General features: G+C 35.3%; 1 protein-coding gene and 1 pseudogene across 2 annotated transcripts in view; both read right to left on the bottom strand.

Moving 5' to 3' along the window:
- The window catches only part of LOC137811619 (DNA topoisomerase, type IA, core), a 31,024-nt gene extending 26,248 nt beyond the window's left edge, over positions 1 to 4,776 (bottom strand). The window contains exons 1-5 of one of the 2 annotated variants that reach the window (XR_016518667.1): positions 4,556 to 4,747; positions 3,939 to 4,454; positions 2,676 to 3,040; positions 522 to 1,173; positions 304 to 390 (exon numbers count right to left, since the gene is read on the bottom strand). Coding sequence is in view for 1 of the 2 variants with exons in the window: in XM_068613418.2 (XP_068469519.1) it covers positions 304 to 390; positions 522 to 1,173; positions 2,676 to 3,040; positions 3,939 to 4,454; positions 4,556 to 4,627 (1,692 nt within the window). In the remaining variant the exon portion in view is untranslated. Of the gene's footprint in view, positions 1 to 303; positions 391 to 521; positions 1,174 to 2,675; positions 3,041 to 3,938; positions 4,455 to 4,555 lie in introns of both variants that reach the window. The other variant, XM_068613418.2, reaches the window with a different exon arrangement.
- A 4,317-nt stretch (positions 4,777 to 9,093) lies between these two features.
- On the bottom strand, positions 9,094 to 13,847 carry LOC150029134 (uncharacterized; annotated as a pseudogene).
- Between the last annotated feature and the right edge of the window lie 4,368 nt (positions 13,848 to 18,215).

Genomic DNA, 18,215 nt, shown 5'->3' with positions numbered 1-18,215 from the left:
TTAAAATAAAAACAATCATCTGTAAACAAGATTACTGAGTTCACAGAAAGAAACTCTAAACATGTCATCCACACAAACAAACCAGAAAGAAAAAATAAAAAATTGTGTTGGGAAAATCATGGGTGATTGGTGATCACTTTTAAACAGACGAGACTCGTGAAATGATTGTTACAGAAGAGAAATGTGGGTGGGAGGGAAGGGGATACAACATACAAGAATATTTGGACACGGCACAGTCAGCTTTTATGGACAAATTAATCATATATTTTTCCAACACATTGATGCAACCTAAGAGATACCTACATGGAACCCATCAGTTCTTATGTATGTTATCAGACCCACTGCTACACCATCAGAAAGTTCAACTCCCTCATAGAGCTTCTGTGCAAGCTGCACTCAAAAGGCAATTGAGATAAGGATAAAAATAATTCTAGATTTAAAATTTAAACATAATTAAATATTAATTCAACATACATGAATAAATAGGGAAATAGATTAGGAATGAATAAAAAATCTAGTACCTTCATTGTGTGACTTGCCGTGAAATGCAACTTGTTTGCAGCATCTTGCTGAAGTGTCGATGTTATGTAAGGTGTTGGAGGATTTCTTCGAGTTTTGCTTTTTTTCAAGCAAACAACATGAAAATCGGCTGAGTTTATATTGCTTTGAATATATCTTGCCTCGGCATCAGAAGTAATTGAAAACTGATTCAACTTTTTTGAATCAAAATGGGTCAAGTGGGAAGGAAATGTAAAGTTCTGGTTTGATCCCGGATCTTTCTTTTTCAATTGAACCTCCACAGTCCAATATTCCTTCGGTTTAAATTCATCAATTTCCATTTCTCTATCACATATAAGAGCAAGTGCAGCAGATTGAACTCTTCCGGCTGACTGACAACCCGGTAACTTCCTCCATAGTAGTGGAGAAATGTTAAATCCAATCAAGTAATCAAGAGCCCGCCGAGCAAGATAAGCTTGAACTAAATTTATGTCAATCTCCCGCGGTGTTTGTAGGGCAACTTTTATAGATTTTTCAGTTATTTCGTGAAAGACTACTCTTGCTAAGGATATGTTGTCGTGTAGAGCACCCTGTTGTTGTAACATCTCGATAATGTGCCAAGAAATAGCCTCCCCCTCTCGATCAGGATCTGATGCAAGAATAAGGTTTTCTGCTCTGCCAAATAACATAAAATGAATTAAGCAAGATACATGTCGCCAACTGCCTATAATGCAAAGATACTTCAAAGTTGGCATCGTATATGCATTGAACCATACTCTATACCCAAAGTTCTTATTCCTACATGGTATCAAAGCTCCCAAATTAAGGGAACACTACTGCCGAAGACAACTTTTTGTAGAAACCCTGGCTGGGCATTTTGGGAGTGCTAGATTCTCTGAAAACTTAACAAGGCACTACGTGCAGTCAAGTTCTGCTACAGAGGAATTTTATAAAGAAGGAATGGGAATGCAACTCTTGAGGCTTATATGATGCCAATTATGCAATGTCCATTATTGAACTGAACCTTTACAAGACACTGTAATTTTACCAAAGGAAATCTAGTCACTATAACTATAAAAAAGCATAACAAAGTGACCAATCTTGTGCTGAAGCTGAGATTTAGACTATGGCTCAAGGCATTTGGGAATAAGATTGGCTAAAGATTATGTGAGAAGATTTGAAGATTATATTGAATGGACTACCGAAGGTTTATTGTTGTAGTTAGGCAGAAATCAGCATAACTCGCAATCTTGCTTAACACAATCAAACTAAACATATTCAGGTGGACAGACATTTTATCAAAGAAAAACTCAATTGGAGATTAATTTGTATTTTGTATATACACTCACAAGAACAACTTGTGGATAGCTCAACCAAAGACAAAGCAAAGCAGCCCCATTTTTTAAAGAGTAGTATCAAAGCTGGAAATGGAGAATGAATGCCCACTCACCAGCTTGAAGGGGAGTATAGGAAATTGAAATAATAGTGCAAAGAATAAATCATATTAGTAGACAATCATAATTAATCCAATGTACCATATGAAATATGTACCATAGAATATAGTGTAATTTTAATTTCTCACTGAATTGTGAATTGTATTTGTCATTATTATCTTGCAATCCTCCGTATAAATTGAAATTATGCTAATGCTGGGTAACTTGACTACAGAAGCAAATTTAGAAAATCCTCATCATTTCTTATTTTTTTCACAAAGAATTATGTTTTTCTAATCAATTTCGCAAGAGGTTAAAACACAATGATGATAGTCAACCAATATAAATCTGTAATATTAAAATATAAAGAAAATCAAACAAATAATATCTAGGCAATTTATAATAATGATTATATTGTACTTCAGATGTGCTGTGCCGTATCTTCGTTTAAAAAGAAAAACTGTCATATTTATATATTATATTGTACCCAATACCCATACCCACACCCATGCAGCACAGTCAACATATTCATTAAAAGATAGAATGGAAACAAACCCACAAGTAATAATGACACATCTGCCTTAATCTAGTAACATCATATCGAATAGACACCAGAATTAGCTCTAGACACATTATACATAATTGTAATACCAAAACACAGCCCACAAAATAACCATTATACTAGTATAACCATCCAACGCTGCCAAAAGAAAAGGCAAGGGGATGAGGGATGGGAAAATGTACCCGCTCAAAGCAACCTTGATGCTCTTCAGATGAGTCCAGGCAGGGGAGGGAACCTCCCACACCATGCTAAAATCTTCATCAGGTCGCACTGACCCAGACCTAGCAGCCAAGTCTCTCACATGACCATAGCTTGGCAAGACTTCATACATATCACCAAGGTATCCCTTGATAACCTTTGCCTTCGTTACAGACTCTACAACCACCACAGACTTTCCAGAGGGAGGATACAATGGTTTGTGCGTAAAATTCCACAGCGGTTTCGCCTCTTCAATCACACTAGATTTTCCATTTTTCTTCTTCAACTCATCCTTCACAGAGGCAGAATTATCGGCTATTTCTTCAGTTGCACTGTCAACTGAACTCTTCTGAATAACCACAATATCAGAGTCATTCTAGGAAATACAAATACAGGACACAAAATGATATACAAAATTATCTAAAACTAACAAAACAGAAAAACTTTAAATCACGAGAAATAATGTTTTAAAAGTAAGCACTAGTCACACACATAATAAATACTAAAATCTGTCTGATTATTATAGTATTTTGATGTGTATTGGTATAAAATAAAATTCTGAACAATCTATAACAATACAACAAAAAGTATTCAAATTTACCGTGCAGTAAATGTCTAAGACAATGAACATAAGAAAATAAACAAGTAAAATGAATTAAGTTTCTCCCAAGGGCTAAAATAAACTTGCAATTCCAACTTTTACAAGAGCTTCCTCATTTTAGTTCTCAAAAGCTACTAATTTTAACTTAAGCATAAGTCATAAAATAAATTAAAAGCCCGATACGATCAAGGTTCTCATTGATTAAACATTTTTATAAGCGAAGAAAAATAAATAAAGCAAGTTCCACCCATAAATTAGACTTACCTAATTTTTTTCTTCCTATTTTTTTCTCCTGCGAATGTCAATGTTCAATAACATGCATTATTGTTTTCTTATTTGAAAACCAGTAACTAACTACCATTAAGAACCTTTGAAACCTTCTCTAAGACATTAGGTATAAAGATGAATAAGCTTCTCATATAATCTAAAATCAACTAATACGCTTCAACCTTAATAAAAGCTCTCGCATATAACTCTCCACTTATTTTAAGTTAGTTACAGGTTATATTTAGTTTATTTTTCTTTTTATTTTCTTCTTGTAAGTACACTTCAGAAGTTTATCCACACTTGCAGTAGTCCTGCAGGTGTCAACAAAGTCAGTAGCAGGTATCCTTATTTCCTTCATTGAAAACTTTCAATTACTAACCTTGGAAACCTTCTTCCTCTTCGATTTGGTAGATTTTTCAGGAACTGCTGCAACACACTCCTCATGCGTCGACTTGCTGGCAGCAGACACCTTCTTTCTCGGCGAAGGCTTCTTCTTCTTCACCGTTTTATTCTCCGCAGTTTTCGCATCCTCATTCGCAGTGTCCCATTTTACACTCCCGTCCTTCTCCTTTCCCCGAACCACTGCAGCCTTCGCTAGTTTCTGTTTTCCAGTATCCGCCAGTTTCTGCTTTCCACTATCCGCCACGCGCGTCGAGAACCCCTTCGAGAAGAGCCCGTGGCCAAACGGCGTTGTGCAGTTCCCGGCGAACGGAAAACCGTAGTAGTCACCAAACAACGTCGTGGACTTCACAGCGAGAGAACGGATAGGGCTCCTCTGCGCGCTGCAAGGGAATAACAAACACGTTCGACGACATTGGAAGGTGGCGCCGGTGATGGCTGACGTGGCGTGTGGCGAGAGCGCGTTTGTGGGAGGCTGCAGCACCCTGAACTGCAACTGCAATTCGACGCCCAACCGAAACACAATCACGTTATTGACACGATAACAAGATAAATTTAAAAAAAAAATAGAAAATTAAGGGAATAAAAGAGAGTGACCATGAAGTTACGAAGAGAGGGAGTGTGTGAGGAAGAAACTGTTGATGTGGAGAAGAAGGTTCTGTGAATCATTGTTGTGGTGTGTTCATTTCATAGATGGTGATGAGTGAAGGGAGGGTTTTGTTGTTTGAAGAAGAGGGTTTAAGAGCAACGGCAAAAATTATAAATGGTGCTGTCTCTGGTAGTGATAAAAGCTGCATTGCTGTTGGATAGGTATGAACGATGGAAGGAGAGTAAGTGGGCTGGGCTTTATCTTTTCCAAATGGTGATTACTTTCTGCACCCAATCAATTTGAACGTCCACCCTACAACTTTCTTTTTTAAAGTGACTTCGTGATTACTTGTATTGGAAAAAAAAATTGAAACACACTTTTTGGAATTAATGAAATACATTTTAGAACATATTTTTCAAAATAGGATTAGATTTTGAGAACAAAATTTATGTAATAAAATTTGCATAACACATGGATTATATTCCAAAATAAGCTTTTCATAACAATTTTTCCAAAATGTATACAAAATCTCTCATAATGCATTTTCTAGAATGAGTTTTCCAAAACAAGCTCTTTGGAGCAAGAACTTTTTCTAACGCTATCCTTCTCTTCTTCTGCAATGCGACAATGGTGGTGGCAGCATGGTGAGGTGCGGTAAGGGAGAAGTAAACAAAGCAATTCAGTTATTTCACCCAACTGTGGATGTGTGGGCTCAAAAATGGGGATGGAGGAAGTAATTACTTTTCCAATTTTATTTTTTTTAATATGCTTCTTATACCTCCATCATTACTAATTGAACCCTTACTACTAAAACAAAAAAACTAAAATTCATTCCCTCACTACACCACACTGCCATAGTCACGATCATTATCATTGTTGTTTTCTTAGTTGTTGCACCATCATTGACGTATAAGAAGAAGAGAGGGAGAACGTTGCAGAGGTTAAGTGTTTGATAGTGTTATAAAAATCACATCTCCTGAAAAGACTACGATAAGGAAGACTACAACAAGATGTAACTCAATTACAAGACAATGTATACTCTTATTTATTCACTTTCCAAAAACGAATGTTTAGCTCCGAAAAATGGTCACTCTTACTCGTTAATAACCATGAAGGAGGAAGAAAGTATGGATGACATATTTGAAAGAATGCAGATTCTTCTAAATGGTCTAAAACCCTAGCACAAACAAATATGAAGTTGTTTGACAACATGTCCAAGATCTAGAAACCCAAAACAACAACCATCATTAAGGCCAGAGACCTCAAAAATCTTACATGGGATGAGTTTCTTGGGATTACGAGAGTTCATGAGGTTCATCTACAAGACAGATAACATAAGAAGATTGTGACCACGGTAGAGAAAGGACTACAAGCTAGATTCTCTTTAAAACAGACGATCACCAAGCAAAGAGAAAATAAGGGAAACGTATTTGGAGAGGAATCAAATTATTCAATCAATGATAAATTATCCCTTATATATATAGAGGGTTCAAGCAATTTCTTTAAAAAAAATGGGGGGGGGGGGGGGGGGGGGGCAAGGAAACATAGGATTTTCTAATAAAAGAAAAGAAAACTCATAAAGGCAAAATGATGCAGACATTTCACAAGACATCATCTACTTCAAATGCAGCATGGATGGACACATGATACTTGAGTGCCCCAAACTAAGAAGAAGACATGGCCCAAGTAAGAAAAGTTTGATGCCCACCTACAAACACAACGACTCTGCACAAGTGAACATGACAACCTTTGTCTCATGGTAGACACAAAAGAGGTACCATCTAAACTTGATCTTTATCGTGATATTGCATATGACACATCATGCTCATTGACTGGTGAAAATGAGAATAATGATATATTTTTGAAGATCTTTTCAATAGTTGTACCTTTATTTTCTGAAAAATATCTTAAGCTCAAACAATATTCAAGACTATAAGTTCGAAAAATGATAAACTTCAAAGGGATCAAGTTACAACCAGTGAAAGGATATTTTCTTTTTAATAAACGAAAAGGCATATGCTGAAAATTTAGAATTGTTGCAACAACAAGAAACATGTCATAAGCATGACTTCAAAATTTTGTTGAAACCTTTAAAGCTTTAAATCTTCTCTTTGCAAAACCTAGACATGCATATGATGAGTCTAAATTTGGATATGATTTAATAAAGACAAAATAAAAGAAAAATATGTTTATGAAATCTTTTAAAAGTAATTGTCAGAAATGTGAAAAATCTTAACATACATATGGCAGATGCAAACACAATAAACAATTATACATGACTAATAAGAAAGGCCCAAAAGAGTTTGGGTATCTAATATACTCATAATTCCCATTACAGATTTGCTATATGGGAAAATATTAGAAGCAAATTCAGTTCCTAAACAGATGATGCTTGTGACACATGACGGGCACTAAGTCTACAATCCCTGGACCTCTAAAAACATGAAGGATGAAAACTAGCCTTTGATGGAACTGGATAAGGTAAGACAACAGGTGATGGCAGAGGCCCAAGCCCATGATAGAAGAAGCCCAAGCCCGAATACAAGTTCAAGCTTCAGCTCAAGCCCAACAAATAGTAGATCTGGGCCAACTAAGCACCATTGGATGCCTTTTTTTGTAATTACTTTTGAGTATTTTTAGTAGAACATAAAGGGAGGTGTAGATATAGATATAAGATGTGCAAATGTATAAAGATAAGTCACACCTTCCATGTGACATAAAAAGAAGGTGTATGTGTAGATTTAGGAGGTGCCAAAAAAAGAAACCAAGTCACACTTCCCTTGTGACTAGGAATTGGCTCCAAATTCAAATGCTTCTCAATTGAATTTCCCTCCACTTTCATTTGAATTTTCAGCCATCTAAACACTATAAATAAGAGAGTTTGACTCATGTAATTGGAAGATTAATATAATAGTGAATTGCTGCCAAATTTGAGCCAATATCACTACTTGTCAAAAACCTCTCAAGGTTAGACTATTGATCTTCAATTTCTATTCTACCAAAGAGAGATGGCCTCACCACTCTCATTTCATACCTAACATGCACCTCCAAGGCATCCACATCTCATAGGAGAGCCTTGACCGTGAACCTCCATTAAGCTTCCGCAAATTCCACCAACAATCCTCCAAGAATGAAGGCACTCTTCCATCAACAGGTATTGAACCAATAGGTATATTCTTCTTAATTTGTGTTAAAAATGTTTTATATGTGGAGGGATTAAAATATAATTTGTTCAATATAAGTCAATTATATGAAAATGGTTATGTAGTCTCTTTTAACAAAAACACTTGCAAAGTGTCATCATTTGGTGGACAAATTATCTTCAACTAGATGAAATGCTAATATATGAGATTGATTCTTATATCTAAGTAAACAAACAATTACTTGCTTGATATCCAGAGAAGATGAGAGATGACTTTGGAAAAGAAAATATGCGCATTTAAATTAAAATATATTTCAAAACTTTCAAAGAAAAATCTTGTTTGAGGTTTGCTTAACTTCTCTTGGAAAACTCATCTTCTTTGCGAAGCTTATCAAAAAGGAAACAATTAAAAAAGCTCTTTTAAACCAAAATGTGTTTTCACTTTTAAACCTCTTGAATTGCTACATATGGATTTATTTAGTCTAACGAGAACCTTGACTCTAGGTGGTAAGTGATATGAGTTTGTCATTGTTGACGATTACTATTCATGGGTTTTCTACTTATCCCACAAGAGTGAGTCATTCCATGTCTTTGAAATACTCTCCAAAAGAGTATAAATTGAGCAATGTTATTGTATCTTTAGCATTAAAAGTGACTATGGAACTAGGTTTGAAAATGGAGAATTTCAAAAGTTTCATGAATCAAATGATATACACCATAAATTCTCTTCATCGAGAACACCTCAACATAATGAGTTTGTGGAAAGGACGAACAAAACTCTCCAAGAGATGGTTAGGACCATACTTTGTGAAAACTTGTTACCAAATCACTTATAGGCAGGGGTAGTTAATATTTGTTTGTTATGTACAAAATAGAATATTGATAAGACTGTTTTAGAAAATACTCTCTATGAATTGTCAGGGGAAACCAAAAGCCCAACATATGTTATTTTCATTCTTTTGGTTGCATATTCTATATCCTTAACACCAAGGGTCAAATTGGAAAGTTTGAGTCCAAATTTATAAAGGAACATTTCAAGGTTACTAAAAAATTTCAAAGGCTTATAACTCTCAAACATTGATTATAGAGGAAACCGATAATGTCAAATTTGATGATGTTTCTAAGATTGATAGAAAACTACTAGGTCTTTAAGATCAATTTGCAGATTACTAAGCTAAGTGAGAAAATAGAAAGTGTTGATTCATCTGTAGATGTAATAAGGGGATCATAGGGAAGCAGAGCAACAAACGAGAAGGACATATCAGACGATTGTGTCATCTCACTTAAGACAAATCATTCAGAAGGAATGGAAATAGGTCTTTTCTCACCCACATGACCAAATTTTAGGAGAGATAATTGGTGGCGTAAGAACCTGATCTTCTTTAAAAAAGGAAGCTCAAATGGTCATGGTATCTCAGATTTAGCCCAAAAATAATCATTGTCAAATGATGATTGGATTCTAGCCATGGAAAAAAATAAATCAATTCACTAAAAATGATGTTTGGATGTTAGTGCCACCTCTATTTGATTAGAGTGTGATTAATTTTATATGTATTTTTAAAATCAAGTTAGACGAAGAAGGCAAGGTGGTAATAAATAAAGCTAGATCAGTAGCATAATCAATAGAAACACTTGCTTCAATTGCACATCTTGAGGCAATAAGAATATTATTAGAGTTTACACCAGTACAAAAAGGTAAATTAACGACGGTTAAAATCGACATTTAAAGACGGTTCTGGAACCGTCGTTATTACTGGCGTCGTTAAAAGGTATGGGTTTTTCATGACGGTTCCCATAACCGTCGTTAAAACTCCAACTTATAACGACGGTTCCCCACAACCGTCGTTAAAGATGGGTTGCGTTTTTTTATTTTAAAAAATTGTGAGACACTTTTAAAAACGGTTCCCATAGGAACCGTCGTTATAAGTATGGTTTTTTTAAAGACGGTTCCAAGTGGAACCGTCGTTATATGTCGTGATTAAAAAAAACAAAAAAATTTTAAATTTCAAATAACCTTTTAAAGTTTTCAATTCCAGAAAATAAAAACATTTCAAATCATAATTTAAACATAAAAATTAAATACAACAAATTATAACATTATACAAAAAAAGTTTGGTAATATATAAAAAAAATTGTCATTGTAATGATTTATCTATACTAGAGTGTTATACATGGTTACAAAATATTTTGACCATGTTGTTCTCACATACTCCAATGCTTCTAAATCTAGCGGGTGTTGGTCGTTGAACAACTGTGACATTTGAAATATTTTGAATTAGTGCATGAATAATAAATCTCAAATTTTAAAGTGTTTATTGTATTGAGGTATTACCTTATCCCAACCTTTCTTAATTTCAGCTTGCAAAATAGTCAACCACTGCATAACATAATAACCGCACTCATAATTTTCAGGTTGCCTGTTGGACTGCATGTGAAAATAAATGTATTAAATGAATGAGTGAAACACATTAAATTAAGTAAACAAATATACTTTAAATACCTTAAGGTACATCCAAGTGAGTTTTTGTGCGTTTGAAGTTCTCCTCCCACACAACATATTATATCCAGAGTAAGCACTAAAATAACAAGATTTCATGTTAAAATACATAACATTATATAATATATAAGTAATAATAAATGTTAAATGAAACTGTCGTACCTATCTATAATGTTTTTAAAATAGGCAGGAGGTTTTTTATGCAAGGAGCAAAACCATGCAGCGGTATGATCTTGAACATATATGATCAATAGTTGCCAATGACGCCTGTATAACAAATCAGTTAATTAGTTTCTCTTATTTCAATAATTTATTAAAACTTATTAAATAAGAACTTACTCATGGATGTACGGAGCAAAATAAATGTGTTTTCCACCATTCTTTAAGGCAGTGGTGATGTATGTTTGTGTTTCCGACTTCTTGTTTCCAATTGATTGAGTGATTTGAGGGTCTAAAAACCCATATATATTGTGTTTCCCCTCATCAAAGCATAATCCAGAAAGATACCTAAATTTCAATAAGTTAGTACTAATATATTTAATAAATCAAAAGTATAAAGATTTTAAAATTTGAACTTACATCATCCATAATTGCAGAACTGTTATGTTAATCTCTTGATCTCCGGATGCAAGGTCCAACAAATCAGACATGTGAACGTACAACGGTAGATTACTATGCCTTCCAAAAACATTGGCATCCCATGGAACCTCTAACACGGTTGTATCTAAAGCTGTAGCAACTTCTACCAATGCCGCCAGAGGATCATCAATGGAGACTATTTTCTTCTTTCCTAGAGGCAGATTTGTCTTAGGTTCCTGCTACTCATCAAAACAAAAAAATACTTAAATTAGTTAGAATGTAATATATCTGATATATAATTCTATTAATATTAGTGCAAATATATACCATAGAGTCTATAGGTCTGACGAGATGTCTAGGCCAGGCAACGAAAGTATGTAATGCCTCTGCCACAATTGTCACCTCTGATGTCGGCACAGGAACTGCAAGATCACCATAGAGGACCTTTTCCACCGTGACCTTCATGAAATTAGAAGGAAGAGGCACATTGTGTAACATTGTGACCCCTTCATAACACTTACCCAAGGCAACAAATCGGGTCAAAGAATTACACTCAACATATAATTCACATTGGCTAGTTGAGCCAAAGTCATCCCCTGATAGATCAACTGCCGAACAACTCCCTTTAGTGCTGACTTTCTTAATAGGAGGCGGAGGTGGTTCATCTTCTACCATAGTAGGTGGTTGCTGTGAGTGTCCTAAATCCTCCAACCGCTTTTTGAACTCCATTTCCATTCGCGCACTAAACTCCTCCATGAAGCTTTCTTTAAGCTCTTGAGTTACCTCAGTCTTTAACTGCTCACGTAGTTGTAGTAAATACTCTTGGCTAGGTTCATTGGACAATTGTTCCTTGCTGTGTGATGGAGGTCCAAAGTATGATCGAATCCCAACCCCATATCCAGCTACACGAACACGTCCAGGGTGTTCAGGTCGTCCGAGAGCAACATTAAGAATATCATTGTGACCACATGGTTTAAAAGTCCCCTGTGTTGATTGCTCATTAAGAGAATCCTAAAACAAATGAAAAGAAATTGACAAACTTCAACACATTGAATTTAAAATAACACATAGAATTTAAAATAACACATTGAAAAGAAATTGTCAAACTTACAATGCGTTCAACTATTTGTTCTGTAGACTTAGAACTCCATGTCCCTAATGTGTTTATACGGGCACCCTTCCACATCTCATGTCGGAGTGGTGGGGATGGAGGTCTTAAAGAATCTACACTATTCATTTCCTCAATGGAAGTAGAACGTGCTTTAATCTTTTCTTCAAGCATCCTCTGCTCTGGCAACTTATAACCACCACGAGACAATAAGTGTGGGGTATCATTATGTGCCTGATTGGCTTTTGCTTTGTTTCGAACCTCCTATCATAACACTCAAAATTTAGTAATACGTTAATATAAACTATATTCAAATATAAAAGTGATACTAACCTGCCATTTTTCAGTTTGTCGAATATTGACAAACTGCTGCCAAGTTTCTTCATCAATGGATGCATATTTTGCACAAGGATTTTCTTCTTTCCTTTTCCCATATATATAATCTGTTATCAATTTTGATTTAAACTGACGAAACTTGACACCCACATCTGAAAGAACCTTCGCTTTCAAGGTTTCCACATTCGGGATGTTGTAATGTGTCTACATTGTTTGAAAGAATTAGTTCATAAACAAAAACAAAGTATAAAAGAACTTTAGATTTAGCAAAGTAAAAACAGTTACATACCAGAATATCTTGCCAAATCATGTTTTTCTCGTGGTCAGTCACGTGATCCCAGGACTGAGTTAAGATAGAGATCCTTTCACGAGAAAGTACTCCGAGATAACTCCTATATTTCTTTGCATGTTGCCCAGTGGGCACACCAGTGTGGATATCAATAGACAAAGGTATTTTGTCATCTTTACTAATCTTCTTAAACATATTCTTCAATCTTGTAGGTCCTCTACCAGTTTTTGAATGGGAAACTTTATCATCTGCCATGTTCCTGTTATCAAAAAAATATAAGCATTAAGAATATGAAATATAATGAAAATGAAATATATTGTAAAACTAAACATGAATCACATGTACATACAAATATATATTCCTTCATCATGATCATTTCGAGTTGCATGTACAACATCAGCAACATCCTCGTACTCTTTATTGATGGTCGTTCTTGTAAGTGATTCAATCTCACAAATGTCATTGTTTGTATCTTCTGGGTCATTATGTTGTTTTTTTCCATGTAGCACAACAGACCAGTGGTCAGACGTAGGATCTTGGATATAGAAAACTTGGGAAGCTTGATGTGCCATTATAAATGGTTCGTCATGATAACCTATCTTTCGAAAGTCAACCAAAGTCATTCCTGATTCATCAACTTTGACACCAGTCTTATTGTCAACCCACTTGCATTTGAAAACAGGTACAGTAAACTTGGTATAATTAACTTCCCAAATCTCTACTATGACACCATAATAAGGCATTGATCCCACAACAGGATTTTGATCCTTTGCCGTTGAAAACTGCATAGACTCTGCCTCCAAGGTGACTCCGCTATTTTGCACTGTACTCCTATCATCTCGAGACTTTGTGTAAAACAAACAACCATTTACTTCATAGCCAGAACAACATAAAACATCAAATTTGAGACCGTTTGCAAGCCATGTTAATGTTTCAGATGCTGATGGATCATTCATTATTTGTTGCTTAAACCATGACATGAAAGTTTTGTTATGCTCAATTAACACCCATTTTTCTGATTGTCTTGGATTTTTATATTTGACAATGTCTTTGTGTGTATCTAAGTATGGTAACACCTCATCAGTGTTATTCAAGATATACAAGTGTGCTTGCAGAACCTCTTCTCTAGATTTGCTTATGACATGTACACCTCTTGAAGATTTACTTATGAATCTACGGGAGTGCCAACCTTTTTCAGGAACTCCTATACATTTGGCTTTTGACATGTACTCAGAACAAAACTCAATAGATTCTTCTTAAATGTATCTTTCAATAATGGAAGCTTCTGGACGACATTGATTCTTCACATATCCCTTCAAAATCTTCATGTATCGTTCAACTGGATACATCCATCGCATATAAACTAGCCCACACAATCTGATTTCTCTTACAAGATGAACAACCAAGTGTACCATAATATCAAAAAAAGATGGAAGAAAAAACATCTCGAGTTGACACAAGATAACAATTATTTCTTCTTCAAGTTCATCCAACTTCTGAGAGTCAATCTCTTTACTACATATGGAATTGAAAAATGAACATAGTCGAGTGATTGTATGCCTAACATTTTTGGGCAAGATTCCACGAATAGCCACCGGTAATAATTGTTGCATTAGAACGTGACAATCATGTGACTTTAAACCAATTAGTTTCAAATCATTCATAGATACAAGACTCTTCACATTTGAAGAGTAGCCTTGTGGTACCTTAACACCTTTAAGACATTCACAAAAACTTGTTTTCTCTTTCTTTGACAAAGTGTAACACGCTGTAGGCAAGTATTTTTTTGGACAAATAATTTCGATTAGGCAAGGTATTTCCTTCTGGAAGCATGTCCTTAAGCAATTGAAGCAATTTTGTAAAACTTTTGTCAGTCCATCCATTCATTGCCTTCAAATTCATCAACCTTAACACTGCAGATAATCGTGTGAAATTAGTTGAACCAGGATACAAAGGAGTCTCTCTATCATTAGACATATTTTCGAAAACTGCATTAGCAAAAGATTCTGCTCCCACATCACGAATCATGTCTTCTAATCTATCATCCATTGAGAAATGAACTTCCTCGGAACCTCCGTGCACACTTGGCAAGTCTAACAATTCACCATGCCATGTCCATGTTGTATAACTTTTCAAAAATCCATCACACAAAAGATGTTCTCTAATTTCGGAAACACTCAATATTCTTCCATTTAAACAATTGACACAAGGGCACCTTATCCTTACTTCATTCTTATAACTAACGGCATTATGTTCTGCGAATTGTATGAATTCTTCCACCCCTTTTTCGTAAGTATCACTTATTCGTGGTGTATTAATCCAACTCCGATCCATAGAACTGCCAAACTAACAACCAATGTGGACTCACAACCAATGCGTTTAATATGTAATCATAAATAAATAAATCAAAATTGCCGAAGGTCGGACACCTTCGGACTCAGAACCAGTGCGTTCAATATGTCAAAACAATATATAACCATTAAAAAATAAATCAAATTGCCGAAGGTCGAATACCTCCGGACTCAGAACCAGTGCAGATTAAATATCTCAAAACAATATATAATCATTGAAAGTTAATCAAAAGCGCCGAAGGTCGGACACCTTCGGACTCAGAATCAGTTCGTTCAATATATAAAATCAATACTTAACTCAAGATAAACACTTTCAAACTATAGTTAATAATAGATAAAATATACTAACCTCAAAAGAGGCGGCGGTCGCGGTCGGAGGGCACGGTGGGAACAATGACGCCGCTCAAAGGAAAGGAGACGCGGCAGAACAGCAGCAGCAACCGACAGTCAGCAGCAGCAACCCTCGCGGTGGGGTCACGGTGGGCGCGGCGGGGTCGGGTTCGCGCGTTGGGCGTCGCTATTGGGTTTCGCGCGGTCCGCTTGGGCGTCGCGGTGGGCGCGGTGGCGCGTTGAGCGTCGCGGTGGGGTCGCGGGTCGCGGTGGGCGCGTTCGGCGTCGCGGTGGGCGCGGTCGTGTGTTGGGCGTCGCGGTGGGCGCGGTCGCGCGTTCGGCGTCGCGGTGGGCGCCGTAGCGCGTTGGGCGTCACGGTAGGGTTTCCTACGGTCTGCGAACGGCGTCGCGGTGGGTGTCGAGTACGGCCTTGGGCGTCGCGGAAGAGGCGCGGTGCGGTCGACCTGTGAGGCGGTGAGACGGCGCGGCGCGGTCGACCTTGCTGCTAGGTCGCGGAAGAGGGCGGTGGGCGGCTAGGTCAAGAGTGAAGAGGTCCGGTTGTCCGCGGCAACGGTAGTGAGGAAGAAGGCAACGACAAGAGAGAAGATGAGAGTGTGAGAAAGAAGGAAATTAATTAGTTTTAGAGCGGGAAGGGCTTTTAACGACGGTTCTCAGTGAACCGTCTTAAAAAATGATGCTTTTAACGACGGTTCTGGCGCGAACCGTCGTTGTAAGTCCCAGGTCCAACTTTTAACGACGGTTGTGGGGCTAACCGTAGTTAAAAGTGCAAAAAAAATTCAAAAATTTACGGTATTGCCACCGCGTCGTTTTTAACGATGGTTGTTTTCAAACCGACTTTAAAGGGAGTCGTTATTGTAGAATTTTGTACTAGTGTTATTGCTTATAAAAACATAAAATTATATCAAATGGAGGTGAACAATGTGTTTCTAAATGATTTGTTAAAGAGGAAGTATAAATAAAGCAACTTATAGTTTGAAGATACGTATAACCCAAACCATGTTTTTAAACTAAAAGTGACTCTATATGGTATTAAGCAAGCTCCTAGAGCATGGCACGATAGATTGAACGATAAGCATTGTCTGAAATAGGGACAAACAACCTTTTTTAATTGTTTGCTATATAGTATTGTTTATTTGTCTTTGACTCAAAGTATATGGGAAACATTATCTATTTATTTCAAGTAATAAGTTATAAACACATAAGACAATTATAGCCAACACTTATCAAAATGTGCGTACTTCAGGAAGCATTTTTTAAAATGTGGGTACCTCAAACAATGTTTTTCAAAATGTAGGTGTTTTAAACAACATTTTAGGTCGCATTTTTTTAAATTGTGGGTAATTTATTACCTTTTTACTTTAATATATCATATACGTAGACACAAAGACGTGGTCACACTAAACAAGATCATACTTATATAATCGTTACCTAAACAAAAAAAAAATGCAACAATTTTACAAGTGTGGTTTAATGACTACCAAAGATCACGTTTGTAAACCCATTGCTTAGTTAAACCACATTTTTAAAGTGTTGCCTTTTTAATATGTCGGCTAAACAATAAAATTTTGGCTTAAAAGTGGTCACAAACATATAAATGTGGTCTAAAAGTTAAAAAGACAACACTACAAATGTGACTTATGAATAGCTATAATAATAATAATATTATCAATAACAACAATAATAATATTAATAATAATAATCATAATTTGTCAACAAAAATCGTCTAGTGTTGTAGTTATAGGTTTTATGTTTACTCATGAGACTTGAATTCGATTCTCTCTAACAGAGAGATTGTTAATAATAATAAAATAATTACAATACCATTAATAAAAATAATAACATTAATATATAATAAAATGGTGTAGTGAAAAGACTTTCTAATAGTACAAGTTTATGTAGATGATATCATCTTCGGTGATAGTAATGAATTCTTGTGCAATAATTTTTCTAAGTTGATATAAGGAGAATTTTGAGTGAGCATGATGGTAGAATTTAAGTTCTTTTTATGGCTCCAAATTCGTCAAAGACAAAGATAAGTCATTATTCACTAGTAAAAATACATAAAGGAGATGTTGAAAAAGTTCAACAAGTCAGACATAAAGCCTACGAAGACACCAATACATACATTTGAAAGCCTAAGTAAGGATGGCAATGGCAAGAAAGTAGATTAGACGATCTACAAATGTATTATTTGCTCTCTACTTTATCTTACTTCCAATATATCTAACATTATGCATAATGTCCGTCTATGTGAAAGATTCCAACTCGATCTTAAGGATTCTCATCTCAGGGTTGTAAAATGAATCTTTAATATCTTGTGGGAACCACTAATTTATGTTTGTGTTACATGAAAGATATTAATTTCATATTATAAGGGTTTTGCGATGCAAACTATATTCAAAATCGTGTTGAGAGGAAGAGAACAAATGAAATTTGTGAATTCCATAAATCATAGTGGGATTTAAAGTTCACTCATGATACTCAATGTTTGTTGATTTTATTTGAAAATATCTATCTTGTGAACCTAATTGTCTTTTAAAATTGTCTAGGCTAACCATTACAAGACAATTGAAGTTAAGGACAACGATATTAAAATAGAAAAAAAAAATACTAGCTTTGCAAAAATAATTTTTTTATCTATTTAACACATTTTGGAAATTAACCTCTTTGTTCGATTATTAAGAGACATAGTTAAAGATAAGCATAATAAAGAAGGATAGTGTTTGGTGTAATAAAAATAAAGTAAAGTTCCTCATAAATATAAATAGTATTTTACATTTAATGACATAAATATTAGAGTATGAGAACAAATATATATAAAAATAACTGCAGCTTAAAAAACAACTCTAAGAAATTCTTTTAATCAATTACTTTATCAAATTTAAATGATTTTCTAAATTCTATAAAAATATAATTTATTAAATTAATCATCATAAGAATTCAATTTTACTTACTCTTAGTTTATTCCTATTATTTAAGTCTAAGAATTAAGATAATTAAATTTAAAAAATAAGG

This window comes from Phaseolus vulgaris, chromosome 2 (genome assembly GCF_051622355.1).
Source record: "Phaseolus vulgaris cultivar YP4 chromosome 2, ASM5162235v1, whole genome shotgun sequence".
Classification (NCBI taxonomy): Eukaryota; Viridiplantae; Streptophyta; class Magnoliopsida; order Fabales; family Fabaceae; genus Phaseolus; species Phaseolus vulgaris.
This window is presented reverse-complemented; position numbering and strand designations above follow the sequence as displayed.